This window comes from Macaca nemestrina, chromosome 4 (genome assembly GCF_043159975.1).
Source record: "Macaca nemestrina isolate mMacNem1 chromosome 4, mMacNem.hap1, whole genome shotgun sequence".
In the NCBI taxonomy this organism is placed as follows: Eukaryota; Metazoa; Chordata; class Mammalia; order Primates; family Cercopithecidae; genus Macaca; species Macaca nemestrina.
The window spans coordinates 186,495,527-186,515,140 of NC_092128.1; the positions used below are offsets into that span (position 1 = coordinate 186,495,527).

The 19,614-nt window shown below is 44.1% G+C and overlaps 1 protein-coding gene across 7 annotated transcripts in view; it reads right to left on the reverse strand.

Moving 5' to 3' along the window:
- HSF2B (heat shock transcription factor 2 binding protein) overlaps window positions 1–19,614 on the reverse strand; it is a 198,744-nt gene that overhangs the window by 147,520 nt on the left and 31,610 nt on the right. For all 7 annotated transcript variants that reach the window (XR_011622865.1, XM_071095780.1, XM_071095776.1 and 4 more), the window contains one exon: window positions 9,890–10,007. Coding sequence is in view for 6 of the 7 variants with exons in the window: in XM_071095780.1 (XP_070951881.1) it covers window positions 9,890–10,007 (118 nt within the window). In the remaining variant the exon portion in view is untranslated. The remainder of the gene's footprint in view (window positions 1–9,889; window positions 10,008–19,614) is intronic.

A 19,614-nucleotide genomic window follows, 5' to 3' on the forward strand; every position in this document is an offset into this window, starting at 1 on the left:
ACACCACACCACACACACCAGTCACACACACCCGTCACACACATCACACACGCCACGCCACACACACGTTACACACACCTGTCGCACACATCACACACACCACGCCACACACACCAGTCACACACCGGTCACACCACACACCACTCACATCACACACCACACACACAACACACCCACCACACACACACCACACAGCATGTGCACCATACGTACACACCACACACACACCACACCACACACAATCATACACCACACACCACACAGACCACCATAAACACACCACACATACCACACACACACAACACACACATCATACACCACACACACACAATCATACACCACACACACCACACACTGCACCACACACATACCACACCCCACACCATACACCACACACACCACACACTGCACACACACACACCACACGCACATCTCTCACACCACACACACACCATACGCAGACCACTTGCACACTGTGCACACCACACACACTGCACACACACCACACACCAAACACACATCGCACACCACACACATCACACCACACATATCACACACACGCCACACACACCACACACCATACACCACACACTACACATCACACACCACACACACACCAGACACCACACACACACCACACACACATCACACACACCACACACACACACACCACATACCACAGACCACATACACCACACACACACCAGCTGACTGCACTAACTGCCCCAGCCTTGCCTGACAGAGCCCACACACCCACACCACACACCCACATCACACACCACACACACACCACACATCACACACCACAGATCACACACACACCACACCCCACACACCATACACAACACACCAGCTGACTGCACCAACTGCTCCAGCCTTGACTGACAGAGCCCACAAACACACATCACCCACCTAACACACACACCACACACACCCCACACACACTCCAACACACATACACACACCCCCACATATGCAGCCCACACACCCCCACACACCACACCCACACACACACCACACACACACCACACACGCCCACACATATCCCCCCACACACCTTCCACACACACACATACCCTCCACATATATATACATACCACAAACATCCCCCAACATACACATACCACACACACACATCCCCCTCATACAGCCACACACACCAAGCACACCACACCCACATCTCCCCCCACACACAAAATACACACATCCCAATCCCCCATAGTCCCACATATACAGACACACCACAGTCACACACATCACATGACACCCACCTCCCCCACCATATACACACACACACCACACACATTCCCTCACACTCACACCATAAACATGCCCCAAACACATACACACCATACACACCAGACACCCCAAAAAACACCCACATACACATACACCACACACAAAATACATCCCAACCCCCCAACCCCCCCCACATACACACATCCACACCCACACCATACACACACACATCCAGGCCATATGTGCCTCTGACATGTAAAAGGAAAAAGCAAAGGTGAGTGGAATAAACAAGGGAGGGCCAAGCTGAGGTGGCCACACTCATACCCTTGACTCCGTACAGCAGGAAGTAAAGCCGCCTGCTGGGACACCCACCTGCAGAGGAAGAGCAGAGCAGGGAGGCCGTGAGGGTCACACCCGAGGTCTGCCTCCACCACTATGGAAATGAGTGGGAGATAAGTAAGGACATAGAGGAGGATCCCAAGGTGCTGGAAACCAGGAGAAATGACAAGAGTCCGTGCACACAGGAAAGCTTCTTCCCAAACCTCACTAAGCAGCCCCAGCTGTAGGAACAGAGAAGGAGGATGGCTGGGCTGGTCCAAGGTTGAAAGCATCAGGAAATGTAATGGACACTGGGGCTGGGTGAGCTAGCGGGAGGGGAGGCCATGGAGGCAATGGTGTCAGCAGGAAGAAGGAGGAAGAGCAGGAGGTCTTGCAGTTTAGAGGGAACAATGGTAGGAAAAGGAGGCAGGGAGGAGAGGAGGTACTGCCTGAGTGCTAGAGCAGTGTTTACCAGACAGTCCACGTGATGACCATGTGCAGGGTCTGGCCCAAGGCAGACTATTGCCACAGTGAAGGGCACAGCAAATCTTGGCAGCTGAGAAAGGCATGTGACCTTGAAATTAGATTGTTGAATGAATCACTCCTAAACATGTTCAAGTCATTCAAGATAGCGGGAAATGGGGAGGGGGACACCAACAAGCCAGTAGTCAGTGAACAAGGGAAATGCCTGGGTGGTCAGAAAAGTGCAGTGATGAGAAAGGCTGGATGTGAAGAGAGCCAACTGGTTGCTTGAATTTTCAAGGAGGAAAAATTTTTGTATGAGATTGGAAGAGAAAGAGCCTTTTAAAGAGCATTCTGGGACATTTCATTAAAAATAAAAATGGGCAGCTAGAAGAAACACTTCCCCTAAGAACTGGAATAAGACAGAGATATCCACTCTTACCGCACCTATTCAACACAGAACTGAAGGCCAGGTGTGGTGGCTCGCACTCGTAGTCCCAGCACTTTTGGAAGAGCCAAGGAAGGCAGATCACTTGAGCTCAGGAGTTCGAGACCACCCTGCGCAACATGGCGAAACCCTGTCTCTACAAAAAAATACAGAAATTAGTCAGGTGTGATGGCACACACCTGTAGTCCCAGCTACTCAGGATGCTCAGGCAGGAGAATCGCTTGAGATCAGGAGGTCGAGGCTGCAGGGAGTCGTGGTCATGCTACTGCACCATAGCCTGGGTAAAAGAGTGAGATCCTGTCTCAAAAAAAAAAAAAAAAAAAAAAAAAAGGTTCAAGCTGAGAGCCAATCCTCAAGAACACAATCCTATTTACAACAGCCACACACAAAAAAATAACCTAGGAATACATCTAACCAAGGAGGTGAAAGAGCTCTTCAAGAAGAACTACGAAACACTGCTGAAAGAAGTATCATAGATGGCACAACTGGAAAAACATTCCATGTTCATAGACTGGAAGAATGAATATCATGAAAATGTCCATACTGCCCAAAGCAATCTACAGATTCAATGCTATTGCTATTCAATTGCCAACATCATTTTTCATAGAATTAGAATAAACTCTTCTAAAATTCTTATAGAACCAAAAAAGAGCCCAAATAGCCAAAGCAACCCTAAGAAAAAAGAACAAAGCCAGAGCCATCACATTGCCCATCTTCAAACTATACTACCAGGCTACACTAACTAAAACAGCATGACATTGGTACAAAAATAAACACACAGACCAATGAAACAGAATACAGAACCCAGAAATTAAAGCTGCACACCTACAGCCAATTGATCTTTGACAAAATTGACAAAAATAAGCAATGAGGAAAGGACTCCCTGTTCAATAAATGGTGCTGGGAAAAATGGCTAACCATATGCATACAAATGAAACTGGACCCCTACCTCTAACCACAGATAAAAATTAACTCAAGATGGATTAAGAACTTAAATGTAAGACCTCAAACTATAAAAGTCCTAGAACAAAATCTAGGAAATAGTCTTCTGGACATCGGGCTAGGCAAAGAATTTGACTAGGTCCTCAAAAGCAATTGCAACAAAAACCAAAAATTAACAGTTGGGACCTAATTAAACTAAAGAACTTCTCCATAGCAAAAGAAACTATCAACAGAGTAAACAGACAACCTACAGAATGGGAGAAAATATTCACAAACTATGGATCCAACAAAAGTCTAATACCCAGAATCTATAGGGAAGTTAAGTTAAACAAATCAACAAGAAAAAAACACATAACCTCATTAAAAAGCGGGCAAAGAGCAAGAACAGACACTTCTTAAAAGAAGACATATAAGCAGCCAACAAAAAAAGAACAAATGCCCAACATCACTAGTCATCAGGGAGATGCAAATCAAAACCACAATGAGATACCATCTCACAACAATCAGAATGGCTCTTATTAGAAAGTCAAAAAACAACATGTTGGCAAAACTATGGAAAAAAAGGAACTCTTATACACTGTTGGTGGGAATGTAAATTAATTCAGCACCTATGGAAAGCAGTTTGGAGATTTCTCAAAGAACTAAAAATAGACCTAGCATTCAACCCAGCAATCCCGTTACTTGGTAAATAGCCAAAGGAAAATAAAATTGTTCCACCAAAAAGACACCTGCCCTTATACGTTTATCACAACACTGCTCACAATAGCAAAGATAAGTGGTGATTCATGCCTGAAACCCCAGCACTTTGGGAGGCTGGGGTGAAAGGATCATTTGAGTCCAGGAGTTCAAGACTAGCCTGGGCAAGAAAGTGAGACCGCTATCACTACCAAAGAAAAAAAAATTTAAATTAGCCAGGTGTTATGTCACATGCCTGTAATCCCAGGTACCCAGGTACTTGGGAGGCTGAGGCAGAAGGACTGCTTGAGCCCAGGAGTTTCAGACTGCAGTGAGATAAGACAGCACCACTGCATTCCAGTGTGGAAGGAACACCCAGACCCTGTCTCAAAAACAAAACTAAACAAAACAAAAATAGCAAAGGCATAGAATCAACTGAGGTGTCCATCAATACTGGATTGGATAAAGAAAATCTGGTACATATAAGTCATGGAATACTACACAGGCAGAAAAACAAAGAACACCACCATGTCCTTTGCAGCAACATTTATTCTAAATGAATTAATCCAGAAGTAGAAAACCAAATATTGCATGTTCTCACTTGTAAGTGGGAGCTAAACCCTTGGTATACATGGACATAAAGATGGGAACAAGAGACACTGAAGACTCCAAAAGGAGAGAGGGAGGGAGAGGAACAAGGACTGAAAAACCTCCTATTGGGTACTATGTTTACTATCTGAGTGACAGATTCAATAGAAGCCCAAACCTCGGCATCATGCGATATACTCTTGTAACAAACCTGCACATGTACCCCGTGAATTTAAAATTAAAATTAAAATTTTTTTTTAAAATGAGCAACTAGGAAAAAAATAACCCCTATCTCTGGGTCTAAGGTACTAACTGCTGAAAATTAGTAACCTTCGATCACAAAAGTGGCAGTGAAAGTATAGTTCTCCAGAGAGCGAGAAGCTATACCGAAGGCAGGGGGCGGCCAGGAAGAAAAGAGGCTGATTTATAGCAGGAGAAAGGAGGTCCTGGGGCTCCAGAGGACTCAAGGGTGGGCGTTAGTGAAGTGGGGGAGGTGAAAAGAGGAGAGAACAGTGCCTTGGAGATGAGAGTGAGAGGGAACAAGCCATGAGCATGTTGGAAGGCAGCCAAAGATCCCAGCGGGAAGGCCTCTCTCAGGCTGGTGCATGCTGAGATCCCGAGTCAGGATAGAGGCTAAACACGCGGCTTTGCTCAGTGGCCAAATGGAAGACTGCCAAGAAAGTCAGTGAATGGCTCAGAAGGCAATTCTCCCCATTTCCCACTGAAATCAACAAGAGCTCAGCAGGACCCAAAGGCACAAAGCCCTAGGGACTGGAACCAGAGAGGCTAGAAGTGACCCAGCCCTCACACACAGCTTCACCTTGGAAGCTGAAGGGGGGACTTTAGCTGGCCCATAAATATGGACCTTGTACAGACCACAGAAACAAAAGAGGCAATGGATTAGTATCCAGAACACACAACTACAGCACATCACTAAGAAAAATGCAGCCCAACAGGAAAGTGGGCCCAAGACACAGACGGGCGACTCAAAGGAAAAACTGGAATGGTACAAACATGTGAAGAGTCTCAACCTCACTGGCAATCTAAATCTGAAGGAAGGGAGAGAAGGACAAAGACACACAGATGATAGGCGGATGATAAAAATACTCTTTAAGGCCAGGTGCAGTGGCTCATGCCGTAATCCCAGCACTCTGGGAGGCCGAGGTAGGTGGATCACTTGAGCTTAGGAGTTTGAGACCAGCCTGGGCAACAAGAAGAGACCCTGTCTCTACAAAAAATACAAAAAAAAGTCCAGGCACGGTGGTTCACGCCTGTAATCCCAGCACTTTGGGAGGCCGAGGCGGGCGGATCACAAGGTCGGGAGATCAAGACCATCCCGGCTAACATGATGAAACCCCATCTCTACTAAAAATACAAAAAATTAGCCAGGCATGGTGGCGGGCGCCTGTAGTCCCAGCTACTCGGGAGGCTGAGGCAGGAGAATGGTGGGAACCCAGGAGGCGGAGCTTGCAGTGAGTGAGATCGTGCCATTGGATTCCAGCCTGGATGACAAAGTGAGACTGCGTCTCAAAAAAAAAATTTAGCTGGGCGTGGTGGCATGCCAAGTAGCCGGGACCCCAGTTACTCAGGAGGCTCAGATGGGAGGATCACTTGAGCCCCAGAGGTCGGGGCTGCAGTGAGCCATGATTGCACCACTGCACTCCAGCCTGGGTGACACAGCAAGACCCGGTCTCTCACCTTCTTCCCCCCGCACCTCTCCCTCTTTCCATACATATATATATATATTTTTTTTTTTTCCTTTTTTCTTTAGAGGAATATAATAAATAGCGAAGTGCTGTCAAGGATGTGGGAAACATGAATAGTGACATGGTGCAGGTAGAAATGTACACTATGGTGACCAGTTTGGCAGTATCTTATCAAACTGAAAATGTCCATGTCCTACTTCTCAAATCTTTCTTCTGGGAAAACTCCTAGAGGAACTCTCAGACAGGTTAGCAAATACTTTATCAAGGATGTTCACTACAGCATTATATTTGTCAAGTAAAACCTTAAAGTCAGGGAAGGATAATCCAAATATTACATCTCCTTTGATGCAAGGTACTTAAAAGGAATGAACTAGATCCACAAGCAATTGGTAAAATTATACCCCCAAACAAAACCCTCCATGCCAGCCTGGGCCACATGGAGAGACCTAGTCTCTACAAAAAAATTTTTTTTAATTTGGCCAGGCGCGGTGGCTCACCCTGTAATCCCGGCACTTTGGGAGGCCAAGGCAGGTGGATCACAAGGTCAGGAGATCAAGATCATCCTGCCTAACACAGTGAAACCCCATCTCTACTAAAAAAATAAAAATAAAAAATTAGCCGGGTGTGGTGGTGGACGCCTGTAGTCCCAGCTACTCGGGAGGCTGAGGCAGGAGAACAGCGTGAACCCGGAAGGCGGAGCCTGCAGTGAGCCGAGATCGCGCCACTACACTCCAGCCTAGGCAACAGAGCGAGACTCCATTTCAAAAAAAAAAAAAATTTTTTTTAATTTAACAATTAGCCAGGCATAGTGGCGTGCACCAATGGTCCCAGCTACTCAGGAGGCTGAGCTGGCAGGATAACTTAAGCCTAAGAGGTCAAGGCTGCAGTCAGCCATGTTCACACCACTATGCTCCAGCCTGGGTTACAAAGCAAGACTCTGTCTTTAAAAAAAAAAAATTGGCCGGGCGCGGTGGCTCAAGCCTGTAATCCCAGCACTTTGGGAGGCCGAGACGGGCGGATCATGAGGTCAGGAGATCGAGACCATCCTGGGTAACACAGTGAAACCCCGTCTCTACTAAAAATACAAAAACTTAGCCGGGCGAGGTGGCAGGCGCCTATAGTCCCAGCTACGCGGGAGGCTGAGGCAGGAGAATGGCGTGAACCCGGGAGGCGGAGCTTGCAGTGAGCTGAGATCCGGCCACTGCACTCCAGCCTGGGTGACAGAGCGAGACTCCGTCTCAAAAAAAAAAAAAAAAAAAAAAAAAAAAAAAATTGCATATATGTATATATGTATTATTTATGTAAATATATTTGTTAGTACAAAATATTGAAATGGACTAGAAAGCTTGGTTCTGGATAAGATGGCCTGAACACACCCTCCATTCTCGCTTCCACTGAACGCAGCTATAAATTCCAAAGAGAATACATGAAGCAGCTATTTGAGGACTCTGAAAAGTAAACAGTAGCAGGCAGATAGGGGAAGATGATGAAAATTTTAAGAACCACTAAACCAGCAGTGTGTTTACCACTTTTTCCTCTAGTGTCCTTGGCCTGGACTCAAGGGAGCTCCAAACCCAGAAGTAGCCCTGAGCCACACAGACAGCACCAGAAGAAGGTCTCTAGTGAGGCTCAAGGAGTGGGAAAGGAGTCTCCTGGCAGCAACCAAGCACGGTGGCAGTGGGGGCATCCCCCAGGTAACTCAAACGCTGTGAGAAAGGCATCTTTTCCTTACACGTGAAAGCTCTAAGAGCTTCTCAAGTCCTGCTGCAGGGCAGGATGAAGGCACAGTTGCAGGCACTTAGACACAGCAGGGTATATGAAACCCCAGCATTGCAGGTGGGGGACTGAAAAAGGCAGTCCCAGACAACTAAAATGTACCCGAGAGTTAACAGCTCAGAAAAGTGACCCCACAAAGTTGTTTATAAATTCCTGGCCTCATCCCAAGTTGTGCCTGTGTGGATCTGATCACAAACAGCATCTGAAAGACTCTTAACTGTTGGCCACTGGGCGGCACTCACAAGGGGCAGTTCCAATAGCACTGTAAAGACTCTTTGAAAACAGGACAACACACTCAAAGCAAACAGAGAAAAGGCTGGCTGGAATCTGACCCGAAGGGGTTGACTGCCTGTGAAAATATAAACACCAGCATTTCCCAAGGATTTAAACAAGACCAGTGATCACATAAATGTCCAGGATAAATCCAAATTACTTGGCATATGAAGAAACAGGAAAATCTAAACTCACATGGGAAAAAACCACCAAGAGACATCGCGGCCAGGATGACACAGATGTTGGAAGCACCTGGCACAGACTTGACAGAAGCTCTTACTTTTAAAAAGTGCTCCACAGCAGGGCATTGTGGCACATGCCTGTAGTCCCAGCTACTCAGGAGGCTGAGGTGGAAGGATTACTTGAATGCCTAGGAGTTTGAGGCCAGCCTGGGCAATGTATGTAGAGACTCGGTCTCTTAAAAAAAAAAAAAAAAAAAAAATTAAAACGTAAAGATGCTCTAAGAAGTCAAAGGCAACACTCAGAACGAACGGTGTGAGTGGCAGAATCTTACACTGCCCCTCTCCCCAAGATTTCCTGCCCTAATCTCTGGGACTATAAATTACCACACGCTGATGATGTCATTGCCTGGAAAGGGGGATTCTGTAGATGTAATTAAGGTACGCTGACTCAAGAGTTATCAAAAGGAGTTTATCCAGGTATGCCTAAACACACAAATCTATAAGAAGCAGAGTTTTTGCCTTCTTGAAGTAAATTTTTTAACAAAAGAATAAAAGCAGAGAGAGTTTCACCTTGCTGGTAGACGAAGAGGAAGTCTCAGAGACTGGAAATGTGGGAAGGATTCAATGAGTGACTGTGGCGTGAAGATGGGGCCCCTGTGAGAAGCAATGCAAGCTGCCTCAGCAGCTGACCCACAGCTGACCAGCCAGCCGGGAAACAGGGAACTTGGTCCTAGAAACCAAGACACTGGACTCTGCCAGCAACTTCAAAGTGCCCAGAAGTAGATTCCTCCCACAGAGTCTCTGAAAAGATCCCGCCCTGGAAAACACCTCACTTTTGACCTGTGCAGAGAAACTCTCAACCCCACTCAGACTTCTGACTTACCAAACTATGAAATAATAAATGGTGGTGTTTTAGCCACCAAGTTGGTGATAATTTGTTACATAAAAAATAGAAAACAAATACAGATTTTAGTACCTGGAAGTGGGGTGCTACCACCACAAATACCTATTTAAAGTCATTTTGACATAACCACGAAGTATCATGCAATAGTATTTGGGACTCACTGATTGCTCTAAGGTAAGAACATTCCTTCCTTAAATTTATTTTCTAAAATGCTATTTAAGGGACAGTATACTCCCTTAACTTCTCCAGTCAATTTATTTCTTCGAGTATTTAGAACTACCACCAAAATTAACTGTGTTTACTTGAAGAGAGGCCCAATCAGCATAGTCTAATTAATATGTACATAGAATTAACTTGTTAACATTATCCACCATACACTTTGAGTTTGGTACACTGTCCTGGCTTCAAGTCTCCCAGAAGCTGCAATATGGTGTCCAAGAGCACCCGGCTTGAATTAACCAAGAATTCACGACCACATGCTATGGCAGCAACATCTGCAACAGAAAATGAAACAAAGCATCAAGATCAGATGACTTCAGAACCTAGACAATTTTGTGCAGAACAGAGTATTTGTTGCTGTTTTTCTTCCAAAAGACCTAATGAAAACACAGCTGACAATGAGACATATAAAAATGAAACTGCTAGGCATGATGATTCACACCTGTAATCCCAACATTTTGAGAGACTGAGGTGGGAGGACTGCTTGAGTCCACAAGTGCAAGACCAGCCTGGGCAACATAGCAAGACCCTATCTCTACAAAAAATTTAAAAATTAGCTGGGCATGGTGTGTGCACCTGTAGTCCTAGCTTTTCAGGAGGTGGAGGCAGAAGGATTGCTTGAGCCCAGGAGGTAGAGGCTGCAGTGAGCCATGATCACATCACTGCACTCCAGCCTGGGTGACAGAGCAAAGCTCTGTCTCAAAAAAAAAAAAAAGTATTATAACAAAAGTGACAGCCCAGAAAGAATCACTGACAACCATAAGAGTTACTGAAATATTAAGTAATGTGCACTGTAATTAGCAAGCACCTAAAGAGTGAAACAGAGCCCTGGAATCTAACCATGTCTGCAGTCACTATGCTCCGGAGTGCTGCATTAACCAGCTGTGGGCAGGCAGAGTCCAAACATAAGGTGGGGGCTAACTGTCTTATCTGGGACTGAGGATGTGAAAATTCACTTTTAATAAGATCCATAATCTGAAAACCCAAAATCCAAAATGCTGCAAAATCTAAAAATTTTTGGGCACTGACAAAGATGCACAAAGGTCATGCTCACAGAGCATTGCAGATTTCAGATTTTTGAATTAGAGTGTTGAACCAGCAGGTATAATGCAAGTATTCCAAAATCCAAAACACTTCTGGTCCCAGGCATTTCAGATAAAGAATATTCAATCTATATTTGCTAGTAACTTTTAGCCATGATACAAAACTGAAATTATATGTAGTCAAAAAATAGTATGAAAATTGATTTTGGAGAAAACTTATTTTCTCAATTTTATGTCCCACTGTGGATCAGCAAGTATCCCATTTCCTCATGCCTGAGACCCTGCAAATCGGCCTGAAGACCAGACCAAGTAATTACACTGCTCCCAATGGGCAGCGCTGCAGACACCTCCAGACGCTGGAGAGCAGCAAACTGTCCCTGCCAAGCCTGACCAAACTGCAGACCCATGAGCAAAATAAATGTTAAGACTTTATATTTTGAGGAGGTTTGTTACACAGCAACAGAAAACAATAACATTACTAATACATCGCTGAAGAAAAAAAAAATATATATATATATATATAAAATAGCAAGCAACAATGCCCAACACAACAAATGTACTGGTAAATGAAGTCTGTATCATATATCCAGTATTGTAACTGCAAATGCCAATGCTGCATTTCACTAAATACCACTAAAACATGAACTACAAAGTAAAATAAATGTGAATAAATTCCTACACAGACAGCTTCAGTACTTGTCAATCTGTTGGAATTTGTTTGTTTTACATGGTAATTTGTACTTTGCTTACTGATATTTAATCTATCTAGAATGCCTGTGAGTCAATTCAAGGCCTATAGAATTGACTTTGTTACCATCTACCAAAACTAAAACACTGCCAGTTAATTTTTCTGTTAAAATGGTTTTTCTAGGTTCATTTTTCATTAAAAGTGTTTATAGGTAATTCTAGAGGTTAGCACAGTAATTACATAATTTAAGAAATGGGGCCAGGTACAGTGGCTCCCACCTGTAATCCCAGTACTTTCGGAAGCCAAGGACGGTAGATCACCTGAGGTCAAGAGTTTGAGACCAGCCTGGCCAACACGGAGAAACCCCGTCTCTACTAAAAATACAAAAATTAGCCAAATATGGTGGCATGCACCTGTAATCCCAGCTACTTAGGAGGCTGAGGCAGAAGAATCACTTGAACCCAGGAGGTGGAGGTTGCAGTGAGCCGAGATGGTGCCACTGCACTCCAGCCTGGGCAACAGAACAAAACTCAATCTCAAAAAAAAAAGGAAATGAATCTGGGCCAAGCACAGTGGCTCACACCTATAATCCCAATACTTTTGGAGGCCAAGGTAGGAGGATCACTTGAACCTAGAAGTTTGAGATGAGTCTTAGGCAACATAGTGAGACCCTGTCTCTACAAAAAAATAAATAAAAATTAGCTAGGTGTAGTGGCTCATGCCTATAGTCCCAGCTACCCAGGCTGAGGTGGGAGGATTGCTTGAACCCAGGGGCTTGAGGCTACAGTGAATTATGATCACGCCACTGTACTCCAGCCTGGCCGATTAGAGTGAGACCCCATTAAAAAAAAAAAAGATTCTGGTGTCAATTATTTATGCTGAAAAGGATATACAGAGTTGAGACGTACTATATCTGATACTTTTGCTTTAGACTGTAATAATTTCACCTTATTTTCAGCAATAAAAGTAATAATAGGGTATTGGCAGAATGATAGTCATATAAATCAATGGTAGAATTGAGAGTACAGAAATAAATCCTCACATTTATGGTCAACTGAATTCCAACAAAAGTACCAAGACAAATCAATGGAAAAATGATAAAACAATAATCTTTTGAATAAATGATGCTAAAACAACTGGATATCCACATGCAAAGGAAGGAAGTTGGATACCTACCACATACCATATACAAATATTAACCTGTAGCTGGGACTACAGGTCTGCACCACCACACCTAGCTAATTTCATACTTAACAGACTAAAGTACACTGTAAACATAACTTTTATATATGCTGGGAAACCAAAAAATTCATGTGACTCACTTTATTGTGCTATTTGCTAATATAATGAAACCCCGTCTCTATTAAAAATACAAAAAAAAAAATTAGCCGGGCATGGTGGTGGGTGCCTGTAGTCCCAGGTACTCGGGAGGCTGAGGCAGGAGAATGACGTGAACCCGGGAGGTGGAGCTTGCAGTGAGTCAAGATCGCGTCACTGCACTCCAGCCTGGGCGACAGAGCGAGACTCCGTCTCAAAAAAAAAAAATTAAACCTATAAAATTCTTTTTTCATTTTTTTGAGATTGTATCTTACTCTGTCACCCGGGCTGGAGTGAAGTGGCACAATCACAGTTCACTGCACCCTCAACCTCCTGAGTAGCTGGGACTACAGGTCTGCACCACCACACCTAGCTAATTTCATACTTAACAGACTAAAGTACACTGTAAACATAACTTTTATATATGCTGGGAAACCAAAAAATTCATGTGACTCACTTTATTGTGCTATTTGCTTTATTGCAGTAATCTGGAACCACACCTACAGGATCTCTGAGGTATGGCTGCATTTGAAAATCCTATCTCTGATAAGGTACTAGCATATTACAAATACTTCTTACCACTCAGTAACAGAAAGGAAAATAACCCAATTAAAACATGGGCAACCAGGAGTTTCTGGTTCCAAATGGTGGCATAGAAGTAAGTTGGCTTCACTGCTTCCCAACAGAAAACCAAAAACCAACATACAGCAGCTCCAAGATTATCAGCAGCAATATCCCGGAACTCAAATATGAGGATCAGACAGCTCCCATGGCAACAGACAAGTGAAAAAAACTCCGAACACACAGTAAGACAACTGGACTTTCATATCTGTGACACCCCTCTCCATAATGTGCCCAGCACCAAGCGTGAGGAAAATTTCCCCAACTCAGTTTCTACACTGGAAAAAGTCAGAAGGAGGTGAACAACTACTGTCCCCACCATCTTAGGTTCCCTGGCAGAAGACCTGTCCCTGCTTCAACCCACGGGAAGCACTGTAAGTACCTGAAGGGAAACTATCCCTGAGGATAGCCAGAGGCAAAGTGGGGAAGCAGAACTACCATTCCCAGCCCTGGAAACTCTGCTCTGTAACTTGGCCAGAGAAGACACCAAATCAGAGTGGTCGTTCAGCAGATGCACACAGTACAAGGTATGTCCCACGAGTCCCCTGGGCACAGACACCTTGCCAGTATTTCCACACTGCCAGGTTATCCTCTTCGTGACCTCCCCTATTCGGGATGGGCAACACTCTGATGGTTTTCTACAGCCAAGGTAAACCTGGGCTTAAGGCACCATCTAGTGCCTATAAAGAGGCAGCAACCTTGCAGAAAAAAAAGGAAGAAATTCAACAAGTAAATTACAAAGAATCTCTAAGAAAACATATCCAATAAAAACCAAAATAACCCAGACAGACAAGACTGGAATAAATACTCTTTCAATGCAAAGACATAGACATATACCCATAAGAAACAACAGGAAACAGGGAACCATGGCCTCCCCAAACAGACAAAGCCAGGAACCAGTGACTGTCTCTAACAAGATGGCAATACGTGAGCTCTCTGACCAAGAATTCAAAACAATAGTTTTAAGGAAATTCGGTGATTTCCAAGACAACATAGAAAAGTAATTCAGAAATTTGTCAGAGAAATTTAATAAAGAGATTGAAACTTAAAACAATCAAACTGCTGGGCACAGTGGCTCATGCCTGTAATCCCAACACTGTGGGAGGCTGAGGTAGGGGCCTTGGGGCCAGGAGTTTAAGAACAGCCTCAGCAACATAGCAATATCCCATCTCTACAAAAAACATAAAAAATTAACCAAGCACTGTGGTGATCGCCTGTAGTCTTACCTACTCGGGAGGCTGAGGTGGATGCATTGCTTAAGCCCAGGAGATCAAGGTTGCAGTGAGCTAGAATTGTACCACTGCACTCCAGCCTGGGTGACAGAGCAAGATCCCACTCATCTCTCCCAACCTGTAACTGTTACTCTGGGCCGTTATTAGAAGAATATTTCTTCCTTCTCCGGGACACAACCCCTGCAAAATTTAATAGATACAAACTTATTTTGCAAATGGAATTGGCAGATAAATGGTACTATAGAAAGATGATTTTAAGAAATTACAGAAAATTCTCAAATATACAAAGTATAGCTGATCTGAACGTTAATTTGCCCACACTATGTATGATTCAAGAAATAACCGAAGATTTAACTATGGTCCCAGAATCCCTACGAGGAAAAGATTCTATGGACATACACGAATAACTGGAGCAAAGCCCAAAAGAGTCCAGATGGAGTCTTCTACATCTTTACCTAAACTACTTTGTTGTTATTGTTAAGAGACAGGGCCTCACTCTGTTGCCCAGGCTGGAATGCAGGTGCAATCATAGCTCAAGGTAGGATTGAACTCCTGGGCTCAAGTGGTCCTCCCACCTCAGCCTCCTGAGTATCTGGGACTAAAGGCATGTACCACCATGCCCAGCTTGCCTGAACTACCTTGATACCATCTAGAACTAAAGCTGTGGAAGCTCTTAGGCCAGCTGTGACCAGCTTAATAAAAAAAGGACTAATCATTCCTTTTACCAGTCCCTGCGATCACCTAACATTACCTGTTTTAAAAAAAAAAAAAAAAAAAAACTAGTGGTCAGGGATATTGATTTGTCCAAGATCTGCAAACAAGCAGCAAAATAATCATTCTGCACTTCAATGTCATATCTTACCCAAACACCATCCTCTCTTCACCCCACCTGAAGCCTAATTCTTTACAGAATAGAGTGGTGCTCAGGTTTCTTTAGTGTCCCATTCTATAAAGATGGCAAACTTGGCAAGGCGCAGTAGCTCACGCCTGTAAACCCAGCACTTTGGGAGGCAGAGGTGGGCAGATCACCTGAGGTCAGGAGTTTGAGACCAGCCTGGCCAACATGGCAAAACCTCGTGTCTATTAAAAATACAAAAATTAGCTGGGCATGGTGGTGCATGCCAGCCTGGGTGACAGAGTGAGACTGTGTCTCAAAAAAAAAAAAAAAAAAAAACAGATGGCAAACTTATTTGCCTTTACCTGGAAAAATCAACGATTACCCAGGAAGTTATATCACTCACTGGAATTCTATTCTACTTCTCTCAAGTATTTTTTTTTAAGATGGAGTCTCGCTCTGTCACCCAGGTTGGAGTGCAGTGGCACAATCTCGGCTCGCTGCAACCTCCGCCTCCCAGGTTCAAGTGATTCTCCTGCTTCAGCCTCCTGAGTAGCTGGGATTACAGGCGCCCGCCACCACGCCTGGCTGATTTTTGTATTTTTAGTAGAGATGGGATTTCACCATGTTGGTCAGGCTGGTCTCAAACTCCTAACCTCAGGTGATCCACTTGCCTCGGCCTCCTAAACTGCTGGGATTATAGGCGTGAGTCATCACACCAGGCCTACTTCTCTCAAGTCTTAAACCCAGCTATACCCATGCAAAGGACACCTAGAGCCCCATGGGGTCATTCTCACCTAAAACACACATGATCTCTTCTTACATTCCATTAATCTGGAAACCTGTAACGCTGTGTTTATCTTCTCACTGAGCTACCTAAAAAGAAGCATGTTTTTAAGGAAAAACTCCAATTCCACAGAACAATGACCTGTATCGAATCTATACTCTGTCAACAGAAGGAAGGACCTTATCTAAGGAAAGACTACAAATTTTCCAAGACCAATCACTGAAAGACAATTAAGAAAACTTCTGTGATTTATTGGATATTGTAGATAATAGATATCCAATTTTTCTGAATTACGAAGACTGCTATATGATTAGACTACATTGAAAATGTAAGAACCATGTCCATGGAAAACGGAGACCTAAAAACCTTCGGTGCTTTCAAAATCCTCTCAATGACGGCCTCTAATATCCCAGACTATCATAAATCTTTCCATCTACACACATGAAAGATTATGCCATGCTCTGGGGCAGTGGTTCTCAAAGTGGCATGGGAGGAGGAAGGGAGATGATTCTGCCCCAAGCAGTATTTGGAGACATTTTTGGCTGCCACACTTAGGGGATGCCTCTAATGGGGAGAGACCAGGGATGCTGCCAAACAACCTACAACGCATAGGACAGGCCCCAAAACAGAGAATTATGGTGTCAAGGGTGAGCCATGCTGCTCCAGGGCACACCTGAAAAGTCCACTGCCCATCAGCCTGTCCCTGGATCCAGGAGCCAGGATGTACAGCTGCCTTGTCTCAGAGCCACTGCAGCTCAGCTACACTCAAAAAAGTCTTCAGGCCTCGTAGTAGATCACCTTGAAACCTAATGGCACCACAAACCAGATAATCCCTGTTGCTAATTGAACCTGACACTTTTCTTCTAGTCAACTGATTATGAAGCAGCATTACTTTTTCCTTCTCATGACAGTACATCAACGTAATACTCTCACCCCAGCCCTTTATTACACCTGCCTGATGCCAGAGAGCCTCGAGGTTATCTCCATAGTCCAACAAGTGTCCATGCCCAGAAGAGATCTTGTAGACGACACTCCCAGACAAAAGCCTGACTTCATGCTGTTTGTTGAGAGGGTCTTATGTTAAAAGTACAGAGTCAATACCAGGCTGGTGATGCAGTCACCTGGGTCAAGGTTCCAGAGCGGTCTTCCTTCTTATAGTGCCTCAAATTATATTTGTTTGCTACCTGTTGCCTAGAGTCTTAAAAGTTTCTGTTCAGCTATTGTCCTGACAGATGATTCAACGGATGGTTCCAAAAAAAAGAGGAAAAAATCATGTTGATCAGTGCTCAAGTTGTAAATCAACTCTCTCCAAACCAACCTTACCTTTCAGGAGGTTCAACCACAATGGGGAAACCAGGACCACGCTAATGATCTCTCCTAGAGTTCAAGGTACATGAGAAACAAATGGGTGCTCAAAGAACCAAAAACAGCAACAAGGACTCCTGCACACCTAGAAAAAGATGGGCTGTTCGGAAGACCTGGGGAAAGGCAGCCACCAGCACATAAAATGGTACAGTCACTGTGGAAACCTGTCTAGCCGTTCCTCAAAAAGCTAAACAGAGTTACCACACCCTGCTATTCTGACCCCAAGGTAGATACCAAGAAAAACTGAAACATACATCCACACATAAACTTCTATACGAATGCTCATATCAGCATTATCCATAACAGCCAAAAGGTGGGAACAACCCAAATGCCTGTTTATTGACCCTTCACTGCTGACTTAGACTCTACAGAAGACCAGTAAGTTGAAGGTCAAAACTGGCACCTTATTCTTCCACAGGCAGAGTCACACAATTCTAGGACAGGGATACCATAATTGTCATCTAGTGTCAGACTCTTCTCAGAACACAAAAACCGAAGGTCATATATTCAAGAATACAGGGTTAGTCAGTGGCAGAAGCAGCAGTGGACATGGGGCCTCAAGTCCCACCTGGCCTTTTCTGCACACCACACTGCCTCCACGTGTTGGTGTGAGTGTGTGGAGGAGGAAGGATCGGCAGACCAAGAACAGCCATGGTCACTGACACGAAGGTGCTCTGCTGGTAACTTTGTAACTAGGAAGGTCCCTGGAAGACTAAGCTGGATCCAGTCCTGCCCCCAAAGTATCAATCATCAAAAAGTAATTTTGATGCTACAGTTATTATCTAATATTATTTGAATACATGAACCACAGACAAGGAATACAATCATGATTTTCAAATCACTGAAAAGCAGAAAAACCATTTAGAAAAGTTTTCACTAGCAAGTTAAGCAGTTAATCTTCACAGGATTGTAAAGATTTCCATCTCTTTCATGCTCTTCATTTGCCCTCTTATCCAAGTTACTGGAAACAATCACATTGCTGTCAATGTGCTATCGTTCATCACGGTTCAGTAGAAAATTCACAATATGTAAAGTAATTAGAGCAGATGTTACTATACCACCTTGCAGATGTCCAGAGAACTGACATCCTGGGAAGCAAATCTGCTGGGCCAAACCTCCTCCGCACTACGCTAACCTATCACTAAACAAGTGACTACAGTTGGGTAGAAATTTAACAATTTCAATGTTTACATAAATTCCTGATTTCCAGCTTCAGCTTAGGATACGAAAAACTGGTGATAGCTACCCCATTCTTTCCGGGGACAGAGGGAGAGATAATTTACCAAAATCACAGGTTTTCTTGAATATACTAGAGAGCTAAGGCTGGACATCAGCCAACCAATCTGAAAAATAAGGAAAGGCAGCAGCCTCCAAGCAGATACATGAAGCGAGCACTTGCTCACCTGGAGCATACGCTGGACACCATACAAGGTAGAAAAAAAAAATCCAGCTAAAATATTGAACAAATCACAAAATCAGTGGTTGCCTTGGGCTGGTGATGAGTGGAGAACTGGACTACAGAAAGATGTGGTGCAGGCAGTCTGGGGGAAGGAATAGGAGTTCCACAACCTAATTGTGGTAGGTAAATGACTGTACACTTTTGTAGAAATTTATAGAATGGCAAAAAGTTTAAAAAAAAAAAAAAACAACTAAAGAATGAATTCACTGTATGTAAAATTTTAAAAAGAATCCATTTGACAGCTAACCCATGGTCTCTATTACCTATCCCCACAGAACAGTCTTGGTATTTGAGACTCATAAGCCCCCAAGGCCTCTGCAAATCAGCACTTTAATAAAACATTCTTCCCAGTCAAATTCATTAACGTGCAAATACAAGTGCCCACTATCCAACTCTTCCTAAGAGTGCCTATGTAAACCACCACAAGCACAGGAAAACAAAGCCACGCTGAGCTTGAATGCTGGGCAACAGAGCAGCTTCACTCTCAGTCCACCGCCTCACCAGCACGCCAGCCAGCAATTCAGGCAGCTCAGAT